The 22946-nt window shown below is 47.5% G+C and overlaps 1 protein-coding gene across 1 annotated transcript in view; it reads left to right on the top strand.

Annotated features, from left to right (window-relative positions):
* The window catches only part of LOC144942019 (A disintegrin and metalloproteinase with thrombospondin motifs 18-like), a 118840-nt gene extending 96808 nt beyond the window's left edge, over positions 1-22032 (top strand). Inside the window, exons 18-23 of the mRNA XM_078868629.1 lie at positions 2369-2495; positions 4222-4423; positions 5686-5880; positions 12645-12983; positions 18971-19127; positions 21866-22032. Of these exons, the coding sequence (XP_078724755.1) occupies positions 2369-2495; positions 4222-4423; positions 5686-5880; positions 12645-12983; positions 18971-19127; positions 21866-21999 (1154 nt within the window). The 3' untranslated portion in view covers positions 22000-22032. The remainder of the gene's footprint in view (positions 1-2368; positions 2496-4221; positions 4424-5685; positions 5881-12644; positions 12984-18970; positions 19128-21865) is intronic.
* The last annotated feature ends 914 nt before the right edge of the window (positions 22033-22946 follow it).

Below are 22946 nucleotides of genomic sequence, written 5' to 3' on the forward strand. Positions count from 1 at the left end.
GCGATGTTTATATCCCTTACACAGTGCTCATTTGAGGCTGAGTCAACCCACGGGAGGTCCGTGACCGGGTCAAATACTCGTCATACGTGTTGGCCGTGAGCAGGAATCGAACTGGGGTCACTGAGTTCGTAGCGAAGCCCGCTAACCCGCCCTCTCACCAAAGTAGCGCCTTACCACGACCTCTTAACCCTAGCCTGAGGGTACATCTGAGTAGGGAGGAACAAATATTGGTTGGTTGGGAACAAACATTTGGGCAGCCAATATTCATACCCACTGCACTGTCTGGCAAGAGTTTAAAGCATCATTAATCAGAAAATAGGCGTTAAAGTAACCATCAGGAGTGCTGATTGTTGCTTGCATTGTGACTGCTGTACGTTTTATTATTATTTTCACTGCGGTGATGTCACAGTGTCTTGGTGTGATTTCGAAGTGTGTATTTACAGGGTCTGTTTATTTTTGAATCGTTCCCTCCTAAGTTTTGGGCCTAGCCAGGATCAGGCTCCACTTTGATGTACAGTCGCCATGACCTTGACAGACATTAAAACAATCTTGCCATGCAGGTGCAGATACAACTTCATAGAGTGTGTTAAATACGGGGCTCTGCCATATTAAATATCAGATGACGTAAATAGAATGTATATTCACCCATGCGATGCATGTTAATACATTCACTATCTCTATACTAGGCTTTGCCTGACTGGCACTGTGGCTAATCCTGGTCACCAGTTGACAAAGCCCATCAGCCTTTGAGGCTCGATTAAATGAGTACCTATTTTCTGCAGCTCAACAGTAGTTATTTAACGTTTGAATGTTGACCTTCTTTCGCACCGTACGTAGCCAACCGTTCTCATCTCAATGTGGAATTTTCACCATGAGCTCAGGGCCACCGACCGAGACGATTGCTCGCGCGATGCTCACTTGAGCAGGAACACACCTGCTGTCCAGCAATATGACATTACTCATTGGTGGAGGGTGGGGGGGAGGAAGACACTCAGTCAGAATTACCGGAACGTTTTCATCGCATCCACTCTTGTCGGAGCTCGGCAACACACGCTCGCGAAACTAGGATCGCCGGCCGTTGATGTCCCACCCCCCCCCCCCCCCTAATTAATTCGTGAGCCCGGCTCATTTTCTTGCCAATCTGGGGAGTAAGGGGCGAGTGACCCAAAGTGGTGGATTGGGGGGCGCCGTTTCCCTTCACAGATGATGTCATGTTTATCAGGGCTTTGTCACTAATTGTCCTTTAGAGCGAGAACAAATATGAATAACGCCGTGGGAAGAAGGGATGCTCTGGAAAGGCTTTAATGTGGAGCGCCGATGACGTGTCCTCTGTCAGGACAGCACAAAGGGCCTTCGTCTATTTTCTGCTTTTTTTTGTTTTCATGCTCAGGTTCCCACGCCCATTGGGACACCGGGCATGGGGTCAGTGTTTAAAAGTAAAAAAGAAAAACTTTAATAATAGTTGCGGCAAACATTTACCCGCGACTGTTCTCTGTTAGCTTGCGGGACTTTGTGCGATAAGCGTGTAGGTAGGGCTTGAAGCCTATTCCAATACAGAGGCAAATATCCAGAGTTCGCCCTTGAATACTGCAGGGACGAGTGATGTGTGTGAGCGCCTATTTGAGGCCGGTGCGGTGCCCTTGAGCACCGAGCAATGGTGTGGTGGTATTTACACACGACTGGCAGCATTTATCTCAACAGTGCTGATGTTTACTCAGTGCACCGGGCGCTCTTTAAAGACTAAGTTGAATGACGTGCCTGGGTGGTTCAGACATCAATGGCACTGAGATCCTGGGTTTGAATTTGGGAATCCACCAGGGCTCTCTATTCTAGTTCGTTGATGGTCTCAGCTCCGTCACCAATGACTGCATAAAACGAATCTATTCAATTTAATTGGCTCTTTCACTTAATTTGGCAACACTCCAGTTTTTAGAATTACAATAATCTATTTAACTGCCATGCAATGAACAATTCTCCAGAGTAGATCAGGCGGGAAAGTGCAGCACCGCCCCTCGTGTAGTGCAAGAGGCCACTTTAAGGTTTTCTCAGAATTAGTTTCGTGATATCTCCTTCTGCGGGCCCTTCTTTAACACGAGAGCGAGTTCAGCGTGGGTTGTTTGTCTCATTACACGATGCCAATCACACAATTGGAACATAATTGGAACAAAGAAGAGGCTCGGTCACGCTAAGCTAGGCAAAGGAAAAGCTCGGACAGCGTTTGCCATCGGTGTGTTGGGAATTGATCCCTAGCTGCTGGGTTTGCAGCACGGAACACTTCTGGTGTGCACCACTGCTCCCCTGCTCATCTTTCGCGCGCACCACTTTTGACACGCGTTTCCTGCCCCCACCCCGTCTCGCACGCGCGCAGGGCAGCTGCAGACGCGTGGCGTGTGCCTACGAGACCGACGGACGCAGGTCAACGGCTCGTTCTGCGACGCCAGGCAGAAGCCGGCCACGACCACGCACACCTGCAACCACAACCCATGCCCTGCCAGGTGAGGATGCAGAACTGGTGAACCTGCCACGGTGGCGAGATGTTAACTACCTTGCCCTGGTATACAGTAGGTCATGGGTTCGATCCCCACTCTGACACCTGCCGTATATTTGGAGTTTGAATGTTCTCCCCGTGGTCACGTGGATGTTTATCCGGGTCCCACCGGTTTTTCCCTAAACAACTTAAAAACATGCATTGAGAGCATTTGGCTACTATACATTTCCACATGATAAGCCACTTCATTATGGCCAGGTCTCTTCTGGAAAAGAGCTATACAGCCCAGTGGGCCTTACCTGGTAAAAAATATATACATATTTTTTATGATACAGATCTTACCGGCGACTCATGAGCAAAGTTAGCAGGGGCGGTGCCTTGCCTCATTCAGTCTTGCGTCTTCCGTCTGGCCAGGTGGCGTTGTGGTCCATGTCATCAATTTTAAATCGTAATCGAGTCAACCCATCAACCCCTGCGTGTTTGGTGTAATGGGTGGCACGCGTACTGCTGCCACGATGTCAGCAGTGGTTATCCTCTGGAGACACCGCCTCTCTATTGGTTCCCCTGCTGGTTCCGGGCAGCCAATGGGGCTCTGCCGTACGTCAGTGTTGATCGCAATGGCACCTGACTGAATTTTGCAACGCCTGTTTCTGGCATTAATTTTGCCTGAAGCCCTGTTGTCTGGCCCACTAAACACGATACTTTCGATTCAACTAAGAAGCATCACAAACTAGACAAACAGGGGTTTGGCTTCTATATATATTCCTGCGTCGGTCATGGGTGCTGCGACGGCTTGGGGCGGCTTTCATCCAGCAGTCGATAGAACATTGCTGCTGCAGCCGCTGCAGCTGCTGTTGATGATGATGATACATAGCTAGGCTATATAAGTATCTGGCGTGAGTCTGAAGCTTCAAAGTCACCATAGTACGACTTTCAGGTCCACTCTCTAATTTTGCTTTAGCCATGCCACATTCTATGCTGGAGTCCCCTCGTATCCGTTTACCAGCTGAGAGCCACGCGGAAACCGATTTCCACAGCCGTGGATTGATTTTGTGTGGACGTCTTATGGGTTTCCCCCAAGTACTCCAGTTTATTCCCGCTTACGAAACATTCTCCAAAAATCAATTGGCCAAACATATTAATCCGGGACCCTGCAAACGTGAGCCATGGGGATGACGGAGGATTTCCTGGACAAATTAATGACAATTCTCATCATATTAACGTTGGACTGAAATATTACTAATAGTCAACTCTCAATTGCCCCTGAGAAGATTTTTGGACCTGTGGAGTAAATCTCTCGATGTGCGCGCTGCTTTAATCATTAGCTGCTCCTCACTCGTCGGGGGTCAATGTTTTTCCGTCGCCTCTTGCTCCCACACGTTTGCACTGTCTTTTTAGATGCACGTGTGTTTACGTCACTGTTAAGCCAAACATAGAGAGCTTGCTTCCACATATACCTACATTTTCTGGCGTATATTTGTCTCACATTATATTTGCACGGTTTTCAATTATTTTTTTCTCGTCTTTTTTTCTTTCATTTACAACCGTTACACATTGCATTTGGTATTTGTGCAATATTCCTTCAGGACCCTGTACTCGTTCTCCACAATATCGATGTTATTTTGTCTTAGTTTTGTTGCTGGTGACGCTGGTGGTGTTGGCGTCTCTGTGCTCGCGCAGCGCCACGGATCTCCCGCGTAAAACGAGCTCTCACCTGTGCGTGTGTGGAGCAGCTGGTCTGCAGGAGAGTGGAGCGCGTGCAGCGTGAAGTGCGGGGGAGGTCAACAGACGCGCGCCGTCGCTTGCGTCCGTGCCGGGCCATCGGGAACCCTCCCCGCCGATGACTCGGCGTGCCCCGCGCCATCGCCCGCCAAGACGCGAGCCTGCAACCCACAGGACTGTCCCCCGGCCTGGGTCATGGGGTCCTGGTCTCAGGTCGGTTGCGCAAGTCCGCGGCTCTCGCTCGCTCGTATTCGTGGAAGATATATATTCTTGGTTCTTTCGGTAAAGTCACGTAGAAGGGAAATAATAATAAAAGTATATAAAATTCTCACGACTTTTCGACTGCAACACGAGCAATTGTTTGATATTTATATTATTTTATTATTTCCCTTCTACGTGGCTTTACCGAAAGAACCAAGAATATGAATCCCTGCAGTCACGAAAGCTTTAAATCAAAATTTTTCGTGGAAGATGTTGCGAGGGCGCTTTTGCCTTTGCTCCACATTTCTCTTAATTTTCCCAGATTTCTCAATGTTTTTTCAGATCAGACACACACACACACACAAACAACCCCACTATGTTTTAAACATGTGTTAAAGATGACGGGTAATTTATTGCGATGAAAGTTAGCAATCCTTTGAAAAAAAACCCGCACACACACAAGGTACTTTAATCTGAATATTTAACATCTGGTGTGGTGCCATAGCCTCTATGTCAGTTCACTCACTGGGGTCAGTCACCTCCCGATTACTCTTATATCACTACTACCACGGTTACTATTCCCATGAACGTGACTGTTTGATTCATCCACCCACGTTGAGAATTTGGTTTACCAGACTGACCGTTTCACCTCATTCACAGTGTTTAACCCCCGCGTTGCAGGTCACAACAACGCACAACCACTTACCTACCAACTCGCACACTCACAAATTCACTCACTCACTCACTAACCCACTCGCTTCTTCGCCCGCTGTGCTTCACATCTGGGATTCCCTCCCATCGTCTCTTTTCCAAACGTCTTACAACCTTGCTCAATTCAAGAAAGATGTTGACTGTCATCTATTTCAACTTTAAGAGTGCCGTTTGTTGCCGAACATTTTTGGCCATTTGGACCTGCTGTGCTCAAAAATTGCGATGTAAACAAAACCCCATGCTTTTTGCAATCGATGCTCGAAATTTTGGCACTCACCGCGTTAACTTTATATTATTTATAAAAAAATATTTCACCTGGATAAATCCCTTGATATGGAACACCTTGCTTTGCAAAGATGTTCAGGGTGTCAACTGACACACGCATAGCAAACACGTAACGACATTGTACGTGTACCGTACATCTCATGCGATTAAACATTCATGCAATGGAAACCACAACCACGCCTCCGATCGGCACGGTTGGCGTTCCTTGCTCCACCACGGTTGGTCCTCATCAGCGTCGCGTTGCGTCGCCACGTTTTTCCCGTCACTGCCGCCGGCAGTGTTCCAAGCCGTGTGGACGCGGCGTGAGGACACGCGCCGTTCAGTGCCGCAGCTCGGGCCGAGGGGGCCGCTCGCTGCCGCTGGCGGACGAGCGCTGCGACGCGCGCGGGAAGCCCGCGCACCGCGAGTTCTGCATGCTGCGCCGCTGCCGCAGGGAGCCTCACCTGCAGTGGCTCATCTCGGCGTGGTCCGAGGTGGGTGCCAGTGGCGAGCGCGCGCGCGTGCGCGTGTGTTGCCATCGCCGTCATCATCGTGGTTGTCACCATGACCGCCATCATCGCCGCGCATCCGATTTGCACGCTTGGCTACGTACGGTGGCGAATGAAGTTGAACGTACGTAAATACACACGGCATCATCGTCATCAGCATACACCATCTGCCGTGATTAATCCATTGCCGGACGAAGGCCTCCCCAAGCTGTTGCCGTCTCTCACGTTCCTCCGATGTTAGATGTGCACCCATAGCGCCTGCGCACGAGCTGATATCACTTGATGCCCTTTTAGCAATAGGTGGCCGGGTGGCTCAGTGGGCTAATGCTGTGTTCGGGCACTGAGCGAGCTGCCACTGGTAAGAACCCCTTGGTTTGAATCGAGGTTTTTCAACACCCGTGAATAAATCTGGTGTTCAAGTTCTTAAGTACAGCCAAGTTGGTTGCCTCCTCCTGCTCAACAATGATTGAACAAGATGAGTAGCTTTTTTTTCGATTTAATGCTTTCGTGACTGCAGGGATTCATCTTCTTGGTTCTATCGGTGAAGTCACGTAGAAGGGAAATAATAAAATAATAAAAATAAAACATAATAAAATAAGATTCTCACGTCGTTTCGGCCACAACGCAGGCAGCCGTCCTCAGGTGAAGGATGCTGTCTTTCCGACAGCCCTGTTCTTATTATTTTATTATTTCCCTTCTACGTGACTTTACCGAAAGAACCAAGAAGATGAGTAGCGATAGAGAGGCAACGGTGTTGAGGATTTTCTGACACCTCATGAGTTATTCGAAACAACAAATGGAACTGTAGTGAAGAATACAGATTAGGGTTGACAAGATTCTTTATTCTAGCCAGGTGGCACTGTGGTTGGAGGAAATGACACGCACTCAGAAGCGCACAAGTTCAAATTCTCATCAGGGCTCAACTGAATTCTCTCTAGGAAGTTGATAAAATGAGGGCCACTTTGTTTTATGGTTTTTGTCTTCGGACTGTGGAATGTTCACTACTGGCTCGGAGATGCAAATGCAGATTAGGGCCATCCCATTAATTATTGAGCTGAGAGAGACATTTTAGTTTTCTATGCCATTGCACGCTGCCAAAGAAAACTGTGACACGTCCACAACACAAGTCACTGGGAGCGATTCAAATAAACGACGGCGCCCATTCTCATTGCAACAAACTGCGGGTAGTGTGAGATTTATCCGAGCTTTTCCGTCGGCATAGCAAAAGCAGCAACGCCGCCACTGAAGATGGCTGCCGAGCGCGTGGTGGTAGCGGCAGTGGTGGCTTTGAGAAATTGAGACCCGGCCCCTGACGGTCAAAGCCCACCTGACTTGACTTGCCAAAGCCTTTTCCTTGATAGTATAAAGCATCAACAGCTGTGCACCATGGATAGTATAAAGCATCAACAGCTGTGCATCATGGATCATCCTGAGATGATACAAGAGCTTGCCGGGTTTTCTTCGTTCATCTTAACCTCCCCCCCCCAGCGGTTGAAAGAGACATCCAATTGTAGTAACAGACGGCTGGAACAAATTGTAACTGCGGGCATCTGCAGATGTCCTCGCTGCGATGTAAAATTAGCCAAGGTGATTGATCACATGCCATACCATACACAGCTCAGAAAACTGCATTTGATATGAGCTATGACACGAGGCTCATCAATTATTTGTTGAATCCCTATGCAGAAAATACATGTATTATGTCCATGCAGTATATCATGGTAAGGGCGGGGGGGGGGGGGGTTAGCAGTGGCACAGTGGTCTGCGTATTGCGTTACGAACCCCCGGTGACCCGAGTAACAAATTTGTGTCAGTGCACAGTTTTGGTCCGTTCAGAGGCACGGGCAACCACAGGATGAGCGGGAAGGCGTCCAGAACTGGTGGCAACAATTGCCCGAGCTCTGCGGACCTAGATTGGGACATTTGGCCAACTCCACGAATGTGGAAGGATGCCAGAGCACTCGGTGCAAACCCACTCCGACAAGGTGGTAACAGATGGAGCAGATGGGGACTAGTTCACACTCGCCGTACCTCCTGGTAGGCCAAGATACGGCACCTGGACGCCCACAGGGTAGCGAGTTTCGCAACGTTGTTTGTGTGATCCTCCACCAAGCGATACTGGATCGCAGGCGTGTGTCACCGCCGCCCGGCTAACATCAGCGGGGAACAATATTTGAACTGGTCCTGCCCACCCCGGTCCCCGCACCCCTTCAGCATCTGCACTGACCAGGATGGTGAAGTATAGTCAAACAACCCCCATAGCCGAGATGGAGCGGGCGGACCTTAATCCGGGAATGGTTTGTCAAAAGGCGGGACATTATTTATTCTTCGCATCCATCACGCTTAAATACTCACACCCGTGGGTGCTAATGCGTAACACATTTGCCGATGCCGGTTTGTGTTGCATAATGGAGGCTGGAGAAATGATATTTGTAACCTGGGTCCGTGTCTCTGCATCTGACGTAGTCAAAAGGGGACTTTTTTGCATTTCTTTGTGCCGAGCCAAACTTGCACATGTGTTACGCAGCCTTGCTCAGCGAACCAACCTCTCACTCTGTAAACTTCCGTAGCCTCTCCTCACCCTCCAGGAACCACATTAATCAATCAGTGGCTCCTCTTGACATCCGTGTGATCTCTGGGAAACTGTTTCTGATTTGCTCTTTCATCCTTGAACTGTATCAAGTTTGCATACATGTCATCGCAGACTCATTGGTTCACCCCGACTGTTAATTCCAAGCAGATGTTTCCTCTTTGTTCCCACAATTGTTGTATGACAATTAATAATGTTCAGCCCTTTTGGAATTCGCCGCTCGATAAAGGCGTCTCCGTGCCGTGTTGGTCATGGGTATTGATTGACTGCACCTCGCCCCGCTGCGGAGTGTGGGTTTGTGAAGGGAGCACACGGGGCTGGTTCAGATTTCATAATTACTGCATACTCAAATCACATCAACATCTAGGTCCAGGGAAAACATTTTATTTCTCAGTTTGGAGCTCATTAAGGCATCATAACCACACATTTTGGGCATAAGCGAGACACCCTAAGAACAACAACGGTGGCCAACTTGTAACAGATCAAGAGCCAAACGGTGCCCATGAGTCCTGCAAAGAGCCAAGTGTATACATACGTGTGTACATGTTGACAGTTTTCGGCACAGCACGGGAGACATTCATCATTCTTTGCGACTACTGTGATGGTGTGTTCTTTGTTATGCCCCTTCCATAGAGCCGCGTGTGGTGGATTAAAGAGCCGCATGCCCCTCGGGGGACACCAGTTGACCACCGCTGGCTTAGAAGGTTATATCTTAGCCATCCGCTCAACTGCGCGTTCTTCATCTGGGTCAACAGGTTGAACATTCGAGTCTGCCAAAGGAGACTTTGGAGTTGGGCAAATTAACTATGAAATATTAACACTAGTGGGATGTGAACGACCTCACCTGGTATACAGGAGGTCGTGGGTTTGATCCAAACCATGATGCCTGTATATTTTGAGTTTGCATGGTCTCCCTGCGGTCATTTGGACTTTTCTCCGGTATTTCCCTCCAATTTTTTGAAAGTATTTGGCTGCAAAAAAATTGCACCTGATGAGCCACTTTCTTTGAGCTATCATTTGTGGCCAGGTCGCTTCGTAAAAAGAGCTACATAGCTCAGTAGACCTTATCTGGTAAAATAAAAATAGTTTAGTTTATTTTAAAAAAAGTACTGTATGTGGTCATTGCTGACCAGACTGAGACACAACCAAACATGCCACCTATAAGAACCCGGTTTCATCTCAAGGTGGGAACAATGCCCCTTTTGAATCCAGGATATCAACAGTTCTGGCTCAGTGCCCCTACAGATGCCTTTTGGTGGTTTGACACAACCATCTCGATTTACAGTTGATTTGTCCAGGTCACCCTACGTGCCAAAATGCCCTTCGCGCAAAGCGTTTAAGCGAAATCACAAATATGTTGGCGTGTGCTGCCAGGGCGGAGAGCTGAGTTTGTAGGCTGCTTTCTCCATGTGTGTGACATGTGTGATGGGCTGCAAGCAGGCAGGGAGTCGAGGAAGCAGCGGAGGCAGGCAGGGTAGGGATGGTAGGAGACAGGGGGCAGGGAGGGTGGGATGGAGGGAGACAGGGAGGGATGGTAGGAGACAGGGGGCAGGGAGGGTGGGAAGGAGGGAGACAGGGAGGGATGGTGGAAGGCAGGGGAAGGGAGGGTTGTTGTGCGGTGGGTGGAAAGTCAGGTGTGGGGCTAGCTTCCTGCGCGGACCCATACACGCCCGGGACACATCAAGGGCTAGATTTACAGCAGTTGTGCAGCCGCTTTCAAGATCAAGCATAGGGGCTTCACTGCCTAGGATCAAAGTGCAACTAGCGCCAATGCTTTGAAGGGAATGGACACAAAGCACTACACTCCGGGCTGGGGTTTGGAATGGGACGGGAGCCCAGAAAGCGACATCACTTTTGATCAGAGGAGTTAAGAAAGTTTTCTGTTAATTACAGCAATTATATCAACTTGCCTCTGTTTGATTGGTCATTGTATTACGCAAAGCACTCAAAGTACAAAGTTAGAATGCCATTGCTCGAGAGATTTCTGGGCCAGGATTAATCTCCATTTGATTGTGCTGAGCCTCTGGTGGAAATTCCACATTGCTATGGCGAGGCTCGTTCAACTATGAGACAACCGCCGCTGTTGACTTCCCACTGATTGATGCCCCACGTGATGCTATTATAGAATTGTGAAAATTTAGGGAAATGAACTCCAATGCGCGATGGATGAGAAGGGCATTGTAGCAATGATATCACGTGTCTTCACCAAAGGAAGAAAAACAAAAAAAATAAGTGTCCAGGCAAGAAGATGCTTGCTGATATAAAAAAACAAAATAAAGTTTTTTTGCACTTAAAAATATATACTTTTCAGTTGTAAATACAACACATTACTGTAATGAATATTCACTAAGTATACAGAACCCCATTCTACGAATCTTAACTGGTACCAAGGATGAACCCTCAAACTAACAACATAAGGAGTTTACTGGATTACTTGGACCTGTGGCAAATGCTACGTTGGCCAGATGGGATGAACTATTTAGCCCAAAAACAAAATACCACAGAGGATCATCAAACACTCACAAACACAAGTGTCAGCAGTTGTGGAACATGCCCACCAACAAAGCATTCGCTGGATGTTCTATGCTAAACTGCTCCGATGTGTTTGCGGATTGTGCCGCGTGTTGTTCGGCACGACGTCCGACGTTTGCAGTGCACTTGGTGACTGGCCCCCGGCATAGGAATGTGGAAATGTCCACAGCTGGCTCAGAGCTGCCGACAGAGCTAAGCGTTGTCCCATTTGCTGACGTGAGCAAGGAGATACTTTCCACTCCATATGTTTACAACGCCCCTGAGCTGACGTCCACCGAGGGAGATGGAGTGATGAAATCAGCTCGTGTTCAGAAGCTGGATGGATTATTGCATCTCAGGGCCATGAGTGATGGTGGCTGCTTCATCCAGCAGTGAAGAGATACGTCCTGCAGTAGCTAACGAAACACATTACGTTACTGTCCGCACGTTTTGAGAATGGGGGTTATTAAATGCGTGTGCACATGTGTGTGTACGCAAACTGTATAAGTATATACGTATATTACTATACTCTTTGGTTCTTTCGGTAAAGTCACGTAGGTATAAAATAAAATAAATCACGACGTTTCGGGCGCAACACAAGCGTCCGTCATCAGGTGGGAAAGCATGGTCTGCTGCCCACCTGATGATGGACGCTTGTGTTGCGCCCGAAACGTCGTGATTTATTTTATTTTATACCTACGTGACTTTACCGAAAGAACCAAAGAGTGTGAATTCTTGCAGTCACGAAATCTTCAAATCACGTATATTACTGTTGGGAGTTTCATTAAGCATATTATATTACTTTTTCAACGATTAACTGGTATTGATTGTTGGGAGTTTCATTAATCATATTATTTAATGCGGCGCAAGTACCGGGGTTATTGTGACGCTGTTATATTGTGTGGGCTTCTATTGCCACCTAGTGGGCTTGAGGGACACCTTGACAGAAACAGAAATTCTGAAATTTGCAGCATTGGCACGAATGTTTTTCAGGAATTAATTTGATATCAACTCGTGGGTATTGCTAAACGGGCACCGCTTGTAGGCACGCAAGATCAGTGTTGGGGATATTCCACCCTAATTAGTCACTGAACTTTCAGTGGGGGTTGTGAAAATGAAAGAGTTTATTTCTCTGAATAATGTTGCAAAGTTTTGACAATTTAATAGCCAATTAAAAAAATATTTTTTTAAGATTTTCTACATTTGTATTTTTCTGTTATTTTCTTTTACTTCGGTTTTCCTGACATTAAATGTCTTGAATTAGAAATGTTGTCATTTTGTAAATAAAACACATTTTTGCATGTACAATATATATTTCCACACATTTTACATTCGTACATTTTCATGAATTATTTGCAATAAGCCCAGAGAAATGTCCTCACTGGGCTCAAACTGGGTAAAATAAAGGGAACTTTACGAATGCTTCTACCACCACTTGGCCATCTCTCAGCGATTTTACCGAAAGAACCAAGAAGATGAATTCCTGCAGTCACGAAAGCTTTAATGCGAAATCTCTTTAACTTCTCGTGCTAAATCCCCACCGTCTTGTGTGTTCATCTCGTCTTGGTCGTGATTTCTCACCGTACGTCCGTGCGTCCGTCCATGCGTGTCCCCCCTCTTGTTCCCCTGCCACCCCCGCCTTCTTCAGTGTTCCGTGACGTGCGGGCCCGGCGTGCAACGGCGCTCGGTGTCGTGCGGCGAGCGCGACGCCGGCGGCACCCTGCGCGAGTCGCCCTCCCGCCGCTGCCGCCAACTGCCCAAGCCTCCCGCCAGCACGGAGAGGCCCTGTCGGCTCGCGTCGTGCCCCGCCGCTCCTCCTCTTCCTCCTCCTCGCCCTCGTCCTCCTCCTCGTCCCCCTGCTGCGCTGCCCCGTGCGCTGCCTCGGCCGGCCGAGCGGCAGAAACTGGCGGCGCCGCTGGGGGCCTCGGCGGACAAAGCGGTGACGAGCAACGCCATCCCACAGTGGGACTCCGCCACGTGGTCGCAGGTGCCTGGCGATGAGGCGCGACGTCCGGACCCGCGAGATATTTAAACTATAAGCCCAACTATTAGCGAATTAAACAGTTTTTATTTTACCGGGTAAGGACCCACTGAGCTGCAATAGCCATTTTTTTCAGAAGCGACCTGGCCTCAACGGAGTAGCTTGTCAACGCGTGGACATTTATTGCAGCCCAGATACTCCAAACGCGTGGTAATTCGAAATGTGGAGGGAAAAAACAAGAGGAACCGGAGAAAAATCCATGCGACTACGGGGAGAGAGACATGCAACTCCAAATATACAGGCGTCAGGGTCGGGATTCGAATCCACGACCTCCTGTGTATCTCGGGCGAGGTAGTTAACATTTCGCCACCGTGCTGCTTGCCCGTCTACCGTATGTGGGGCTCTCACCCGGTTAATTAGAAGCAACTGTTATTACCAATGGGGAGGCTGCAATGGCATAATGCTTTGCACGGTAAGCTTGCTATCCAGAAGGGCCAGTTCAATTTGATCTCCTGGCGGGTAGTTGAAACAACGGTGAACGTTTTCACGAATTCCCACTGCCTCCCTCGTCCGCTCTGCGGTCTACATGCGTTCACCATCGTCAGTGGATGAGTCGGTTGTGTGTTGTAGGGTAAACTGTGGGTTCTCCCACCTCTTCCAAATGTCTGACTAGCAGGGAGAGTAAGCCGAATATCCTCTCGAGGGCCTACAATAGAGCCTGCTGCTCCTTTGTGTATATTACTCCTGAATTCGTGATCACCGCAATTTCGTCTTAATCGGATGTTAATGTATGTTTTTTGTCTGGGTTGGTTTCGTTTGGTAAAATATCGGTCTCTTTCTCTTGCCTCTGGCTTTTCGACGGTCTCCCTCGTGCACATAGACCATATTCAGTGGGCGATCAGTGCGCTTCTACAGGAACACGCATCTAGAAGGGGCGCTGAAAAAAATCCCGAGAGGCATGAAAAAACGTGCACCTCAAGGGGAAGAGAGAGATACAGAAATGAGACGTACAACTGAACATGGAGAGAAAGAGAGACCCCTTGGGGGGGGGGGGGTCCAAAAACGACGGTACCACGTGTTGAGGCTTGCCCTGAGCGTGCGGTGTTGGGAAAAGTCCATCAGCCCCTGCACAGAAGTAGCGCAGTTGTGCTAAAACGGTGAGCTCACGCGCGCACTCAGTGTAACGTACACCACGTCCGAGGCGGATTGTCAAAATCGCATTGCGGTTGATGGACTCTGTGGCGTTCGCTCCCCAATCAAGCTCTCAACGCCACTCCTGGCGTCGTGCCATGAGATGAATATTTTCACTCCGGGAATTCCCGGAGCCGGGATGTGCCAATTTCGGTATAATGCCAATATGAATATAGTAAGGAATTTTGTGGATTCATGCAGTCATTCGTGACTTGGCTGATGCCATTGAATCGTTATTCTTGATAATCATTAATTGTTGGTAGTTGCTTGGATTTTACATTGAGGACCTCGATACCGTTGGCTATGTCACATTTATAAAAATATTTAATATCGGTGTTTGACGTAATTTTGTTTGTGTGCTACCTGATAAACGGTTCACTTCACAGGTTTCGAGTTACCATGGCTGCCATTTAATGATTCCGGATTTCAATTTGCCTTGAATTGGTCACACACGAAATACTCACCCAGGACTGGCCTCTAAGTGATTCCTACATGGTTTTCACAGTCCAAAAAAATTTCACTTGCGGGGGAACACAATTTTCGAGCGATAATGAAGTGATGTTTGTTGTGGTTTGAAGAACAAAACTGAGAATTCCTCCCGGCGGCGATTACAACATTGGAACATCAATAGAATTACGTGCATTTCAGAGCGCGGGGACCTTTGCGACATGCAACACACTTTCTTCAAGGTCATTCGTTGCTGCGTTCGGTCATGGACCTTTTAGATCACCCCTTGTACCCTTATTTCATTTAAAACACACCTGACACTCCATTGGTCGAAAGTAATTACAAGTGAAACGCATCCATGCTCAGGTAAGAGTTGGATGAAGCTGTTTCTATCTAAAGCGCCTGAGCCAGTGGTGAATATTCCACATGAATAAGAACAGTGCCCGTCTCTCCATACGACAATCGCTGTTAACTTGCCACAAAATGGTACTTTATTTTATCCACCCTGCAGGAACGAAGTCAGAGTCGGTCCTCTACCCGTTCAAGAGTAGAACGCATCATTGAAAGTTGTGAATCTCTAATCGCAGTGTCACGCGGTCAGCTGATAGTGGTCTTCCAATACCACAGTGGCAATACAATCCCACACATACCTCATTTGCCGGGGACTGAGGTACAGGCCGATATGTGGACAGGTTGGCTATGGGAACATTGTTTAGAAAATGACAGTTACAGCACCACGTTCCTGTGCTTTAGAAGTAAGCGGATGCACGAGATTAAGAAAAGATCAGATTTGTGAACACATGTAGAAAATGCCAGTTACACCATCCACATATAATACACTGGCTGTGGACAGTTAATTGGTCATATGTTTCATGGAACTGTGTTGACAAAAAAAAACAATGCAATGTAACTGGTATTGGCCGAACATACAATTTATTAAATTGCAATTACACATTTATCAACGTTGCCCTCTACTGCGAAAACTTGACAAGACCCTACCGAAAATGAAGCTCGAGATTCAATGCGGCTTTCCTGCGTAAAAGAGAGCAAAACAAATGTAACAATGCAACTAATGAGTGTGGCTCTTAAGGCCACGCAGATGAGGTGACGCTGCAGAATTTGTTGTGAAATTTGGCTTGACGTGGCCCAAACGGGTTTTCCTCCACAGTGCTTGGCACCAGGCATCCCTGCGTGAACTATTTCACCGCAGGGTGGAAGAGAAGACAATTATCACACGCCGACACTTCCACGGCACAATGTGAAATCCCGTAAGATAATTCGTGTGTGGATGGGCCCAATGGTGAACCTTCCTTCAAGGCTTGCTTAGGCACGGAGCCCAAACATAAGGCACCGTTTGCACTGGGCGAGATTAAACACGGCCTCTGGGTAGAAACAGACAGCGCCGCGACGTTTACATCGTTCCATTAACACTTTCCAGCATGTCTTAATGAGCGTGGCCAATTATTATTAACACGAATGAGGGGACATATTTGGTTGCGGAGAATTCACACATTGTGGCTAAGTATTCCTCCGTGGTCAGTATGAATTGGTATCACGAGTCAACGCTCGTTTTTTCCCTTACTCGGTAGACACTGGCATCTGCCATGGGAATAAGGAATTTCCACCAGTGCCTTGGGAACAGTAAAGGACATTAGTGCCATACCAAGTACGGAGGATTTGATTTGGCTACGGACGTGTATGAGTATACACATACATAGCCAACAATTACAATGACAATACTCAAAATTGAAATAACTGTGCAAAAAATTAATATATTAGTGCAATTTCTACTTCAATGCTATATCTACATTTATTCATTTTGTATTGACTTGCTTAACTTTTCTCAATCTTAATCTTGAATATTTATTGTATTGTTTGTTTATGGAACTTGCTTGACCACTGTAAATCTGTGACAAAGAGTTTCACAGCTCATCAGATTCCTCCAGTACAAATAATGATTATGATTCTCATTCGGATAAATACTTACGCAAGAGATTCATGCGTTAATTTGTGTAAGAGTCGTTTTTTCCCAATGCGTATATGAACGTATTGGTGGTACATAGGTACGCGGTATATATACATATATAAAAGCAGAATTTTCCCAATAATTATTTACGTTCACACGATTCGCAACCCCGGTCAGAATATCTTGGGAGGTTGTGCATCAAAATCAATTCTCGTGATGTCGGAGTAGTCGGAAGAGAAACGTTATGAGCAGCTGAACACGGAGCTTCGCATACTGTTGCCGTATCGCAGCACCCAGCCTGATGACGATTGGCCTCGTGTTCCAAAGGCCAAGATTTGACTCGTGCCCGAGACTTGGTCCGGACTTGTTCCTCGATTCATTTTCGGAATCATTTCTCGGCGGACGGTGGCATCCAAAGATTACGACTCCTGGTGTCACACGTTCAAATGAGAAAGCAACTGCAACTTCTGATGGAGAGTCTGCAGCTTACTCAAGGGCAACAGCGACATCGATTCAACGGACCCAAATCAACGGTCAATATTGACCTTTTTTGTAACAAGTCTCAGGAGTATGAAAAATAAGAATAGGTTTTAGCCTTTCTGGCAATAAAACAGGTGCTAAGATACTCTTAGGTTTTTTTCGGTAAAGTCACGTAGGTAAAAATAAAAATAAATAATAAAAATGAATAATAAAATGATAGAAATTATAATCGAGTTATTATTTTATTCATATTATTATTTCAACATTTTAATTTCTTAATTCTTATTTATTTATATTTTTACCTACGTGACTTTACCGAAAAAAACCTAAGAGTATGAATCCTTGCAGTCACGAAAGCTTCAAATCTAGGTGCTAAGATGTTCAAACACCAAGTAGAAATATGTTGTAAGGAATCAAGCCTGCATTAGCCACATGTACACCACACGCACTGTGTGCAGTAAATGCAGACTTAATTTCTTGGGAAAGGTTTCTATTTGGTGTTTGTTCGCCAGAAAGGGAAAACCTATTCTTATTTTTTCATACTTTGATACTGGCAAAAAGATCCCATGATGTCTCGTTAGACTCAATAAACCTTCGAATTGCGTCATGGTCAATTAAAGGCTGATAAACAGATATGCTGATACATTTTTTTTTATTTTAGACGGTTTTATGATGACGGGCGTGTTACGCTGCAATAGTGTTCCGCCAATACATCCATAGGTTGCATACCCTTGATAGACATAAGTCATGCAGCCACTGGAGGCGCTACATTAAGCACAATTGAAAAAGTATTGGATAGCATCAACATGTGGAATGCCTATGAATAACCCATTTTCAGCTATCTATCAATCGTGTAACTATCAGCTTTTTAAACGTTTCTTTGAACACTTCTTTATATGCGTGAATATAGATATGAATTTCATAGTGTACATGCATGTACAGCATAACATGTCCAACGTACAGTACAGTAGACCTGTCATCAGCAGCAGCAGCCGTTATATAGCCACTGCTGGATGAAGACATCCACATATATTCACCATGCATTGCTAAGTCTCACTCCTGCCAGTCAGCTGGTCTTGTCACTCCATATCCGCAGTGGTCGTTCTCTCTCGCGTGCAGTATATATCATTCTATACGTGTATGTCTGTGTGTGATAGGGAGCGGTTAGGGTGCTGCGCTACGAACCCGGAGACCCGAGTTCGATTCCCGCTCAAGGCCAACACCAGTGACGATTATCTGAACTGGTCGTGGGCCTCCCCTAGGTCGACTCAGCCTCAAATGTGTGGTGTGTAAACATCGCCACTGGGGAGACAACGTCGACCGGGCGTGATGCTGGTCACCCACCCCCACGTGTGCCGTGCCAGCCTTCATAGGTGTTCACTAACAGCAATTACCCCAACAGTCTGTTCAGGCTATAAAGGTGCTTCTGTTGTTTTGCAAGTGTTAGTGAACGTCACTTAAGGCGGCTGGCACAGCTTATGTTAATCCGTTTAATTTCCTGGAGACTCAACCAGGACACGTGGGTGAGCTTGCAGCCTCTCCAACCATCAGCCCTACCTACTTTTACGTGGCCAACCCCACCCAACCACTAGCACTGCCCACAGAGTTAGAGGCTCTTCCAACTCCACTGCCAACCTCACCCCACTAGTCAAGTAGCCCTGCCCTTTGCCCGTTCCAGAATCAGTACGAGACGAACATTTTGTGAAACTCGGGACAAAATCCCAAAATTTCCCCGAATTATTCGGGACACCAGGGAAAAGTGTTTCTGCAACCAGGGACAGTCCCGACCAAACCGGTACGTTCGGTAGCTTTAATCGTACGAGTGGCAACCTCTACTAGCCGTGTTCGAGATCGCTCGGTGTGATTCCTAGCGCTCACGACCCGTAACCCCACGTTCGTGTCTCCGCAGTGCACGGTGAGCTGCGGTGGCGGCGTGCAGACGCGCGCGGTGCGCTGTGCGTCTCAGGGTCACCCGGCGCACGGGTGCCTCCCCCACCTCAGGCCGCCGATGTCCGCGGCCTGCAACACTCACTTCTGCCCTCACGACGCCTCCCTGCCCAACACAGGTGTGGCCGTGGAGCTGAGCTGTGGTGCAACGTGCAAGGAACCATCAGCGTTTCCCGAAGAAGTGGATTGTGGCCCTCTTGTTTTCGGTCGCTATCAAAATAAAAAGTATTCAAAAGTAAACTTTTTACAAGGCCCACTGAGCTATATACCTGGCGACCTGGCCACAAATGATCGCCCAACGAAGTGGCTTATTGTATGGAAATGTATAGCAGCCAAATGATCTAAAGGCATGTTTTTAAATGTGGAGGGGAAAACCGGAGGACCGGGGGGAAAATCCATGTGACAACGGGGAGAGAGAGACGGTACCTGCAAATTCCAAATATGCAGGCGTTAGGGTCGGGATCAAACCCACGACCTCCTGTATACCAGGCGAGGTAAATTTGAGGACATGTAACCGACCTGACAAAAATGGTCACACGTGCTCACATTCATTATTTTGATGGTGACTTCAACCAAAATGCACTTCTTCAGGAAATGTTGATGGGTTTCTTTTTTTCTTGCATAACGCACAAAGGGTTGAATGCTCTTTATACATTTTTGCATGTTATTTGAAATGTACGGTTTTCCACCCTGCACTGGAATTCTGCTATTCTGTTACGACGGGTTTTTTCTCGTCATTTAAATATGTGACATGTGTGGCAGTACGCTCGATTGCCTTCCCATTGCTTCAAAGTCACATTATTCCGCTGCTGGCAACGAGCGCTGGGCAGCAGTGCCCTCTTATTTCTACGTCCTGAGATCCGTCGCCGGATGAAGGTCTCCCAATGTTCTTTTGTCGTGGAGTTTTAACACATTTCACCATGCTGGTCACTCTCTTATCGTAAATAAAATACCGTTACAAAAATTGTAAATAAAATAATAGAGTGCCGTGCCATGTCGGGGGTCGTCCACAATCTGAAAGTGGAATTGTTTGTACCAGGCTGCCAGCCGAGTTGAGCGCCCTCCAACACGTCCGCTCGGCTACCTGCGTCTCAGTCAACAGCCGCCCCTCTTAGAAACGCAGTCGCGCGAGCATTTCTGACTTAACTTTAGTCTTCTACCCACGGCGAGTTCCGCAGATTTTTTTTTGCACGTACACTTCACACCAGCTAAATCGTGAGTATGATCGTGAATTGGCTATGTACTTGGTCACGGTATGTCAACCAATTGGGGCTGTAAATCAAACGAACTGACTTTTTCACCCACGCTGGGATGGTGTTGATGCACTCAGTTTTCGCGCATCTCAAGCCATTGACTTTTTCCATAAATATTATTTGGGTCTTTCGGTAAAGTCACGCAGATAGGTTCAAAGAAAATAACAAAAAACTACGACGTTTCGAACGCAACACAAGCGGTCGTCATCAAGAAAAGGGGGGTTAGCTTCTAAAGGCAAACTGTTTATAAAGGTTTGAAATGGGCGTAGCCCAAATGTCAGCAGCTAATGTTAATATAAGTTGTGGGCAGCAACCACGACAATGGTTGGTTTTCCACCAATCAAAGGGCTGCCAGGTGAAAATTAGCATGTTAATGTAAGATCTGTGAGCAGCCTTCACCTCGAGGTTGGCGCGCGAAGGTGGCTGTGTTAGCGTGATAAATTTAACCTGTTAATGTAAAATCAGAGAGCCGAAAATAACAACTAACATCGGAAGGTGGTAGCATGGGGACATGAAAGGCAGTTACGACTTAAACTGGTTGATAACGTCCTTCCAATGATTGCTAAGTTTGTACCCATCTTCTCGATTGAAGTTGTGTCTGTGTCGAAATATGTGATTGGCTTCATGAACGAATCTTTGTTGATAGCCAGTGGGTTTGCAAAGTACCTTCATCTTAGAAAAATCAATTTCGTGTAAGCCCACCGCATTAAAACAATGATCAGCCACAGCCGAGGTGTTTCAGATCTGCCTCATGTTCAGGAACACGGTCCGAGACATGTCGCTTAGTTTCCCCAATGTAACTACTGCCGCAGACACAGCTTAGTTTGTAAACGCCGTGGTATTGCATGTCAAGGATCACATCCTTCACAGATGGGATCAGATCACGAATTTTATGTATTGTGTTAAATCGAACCGGGATCTTGTGTTTGCTCATGATTTTGGAAATCTTTTTGGTGACCCCTGCTATATATGGCAAGGTGATGGTTATGGATGGTCTCTATATTCCATAACAAAACAAATCCCTTTACATTGCTGGGCAGGTTAAATGTGGTGGGGTGAATTGTGGGTACACTCGCAATCTTGCAGGACATCTCGCCAGCATGAATGAGTAGACACAAACCGAACCTCTCCATAATAAAGGCTCAGTCTTTTGTTATGCAGTCTATTCATAGTCTCAAACCGCACCTTACCATATTAATAAAAAGTGGGCCATTCCTGGCCCTTCCTTCCCCCCCCCTCAACCATTATATATACGGAGTGGTATCTCCTGTAATCTCTCATTTACTTGATACAGCTGTCGGGCTGTGACGGTTCCACCTGAAGACGGAAGCTTGTGTTGCCTCCGAAACGTTGTGATTTTTATTTTATTTTACTTTTATTAATTTTAATTTTTTACCTACGTGACTTCACCGAAAAAACCTAAGAATATGAATACTTCCAGAGGGCCTCCAACTGGAGCTCCCTGCAGTGGAGGGGTTGCCCCCCCCCTTCCGCTAGCAGCGGCGCGTAATCAAACGAATTGCAGCGCTTGCACCCTTTCACCGTTTTTTCCACCCGTCGGTATTCCCGCTCCCCTTGCCGACTCGGCGCCCTTCTCGTTCCAGCGGAGGACTCGGGCTGCCGGGACCAATTCGGCTGGTGCTCGCTGGTTCCGCAGCACGGCATGTGCAGCCACAGCTTCTACGGGCGCCAGTGCTGCCGCTCGTGTGCCGGAACCAATAACCACTTGCATCGGTGACACCCCCCCCCCACTACCCCCCACTTCTTCACATCCCCCCTGACACCAAGCTCCTTGCCGATCCCGTTATTAAGCCCCCCCCTCCCCACCTCCCTGTCCATCCTGAACCCGGGAGCCCTCAACGTTTAATATTGTCAGCCAACTTTGCTGCTGCGTGGCAAAAGTGCAAATGTACTCGTGTTATGTGTCCTGTGTATACGTCCGCGTGTGTGTGCGTGAGGGGGGGGGGGGGCGGGGGGGGATGATGGCACAGTGGTTAGCGCATTGTGTGCAAAATAACCCAGTGGCCTGAACGAAGTTGGATTCCTGACGGTGGCTAACATCGGTAGCAAGCGTTATTAGAACTTGTCCTGGGCCGCTCCTAGGTCAACTCGGCCTTAAATGAGTACCTGGTGAGGAGTGCAAACGTTCGAATTCGGAAGACAAATGCGGTCAATCACGGGGCTGACTGGCAACTCGTTGTGCGCCATTCCAGCCGACAATAGGTGCCCGCTAACAGCACTTGCCACTTGGGGGATCTCCGTGAGGTGCAGTGGTGGTTATCACACTCTGCTGTGATCTTTGTGAACTCGGTTTGATTTCTTGACCATGAACCAGGTGCAATCTGGACCATCCCGACATCCCCCCCCCTCCCCACCCGCTCGAGATTGACTCAACATTAAATGACGATCCGGTTTGGTGTGTACACGTAAACACTGGGGAGACAAAGGTAGCCAGGGTTGGTGCTGGTCACATCGCCCCCTCGTCTGTTGCCATATCAGTTTTAGTCGGGCGTTTCCGTAGCAAACACTTTCTCCGATGTCCTGCGGGGGGCTAAACAGCGCGGGTCTTTCTCGTGCTCACTCGCGCGCGTGTTTACAGTCATCATTGCTGGTGCTCAATGAATGGAATTACACACCCGGTGCTCCAGTGCAAAATGACGAGGACATTGTGGTGCGATAATACAT

The sequence above is a fragment of the Lampetra fluviatilis genome, chromosome 26 (assembly GCF_964198595.1).
Source record: "Lampetra fluviatilis chromosome 26, kcLamFluv1.1, whole genome shotgun sequence".
In the NCBI taxonomy this organism is placed as follows: domain Eukaryota; kingdom Metazoa; phylum Chordata; class Hyperoartia; order Petromyzontiformes; family Petromyzontidae; genus Lampetra; species Lampetra fluviatilis.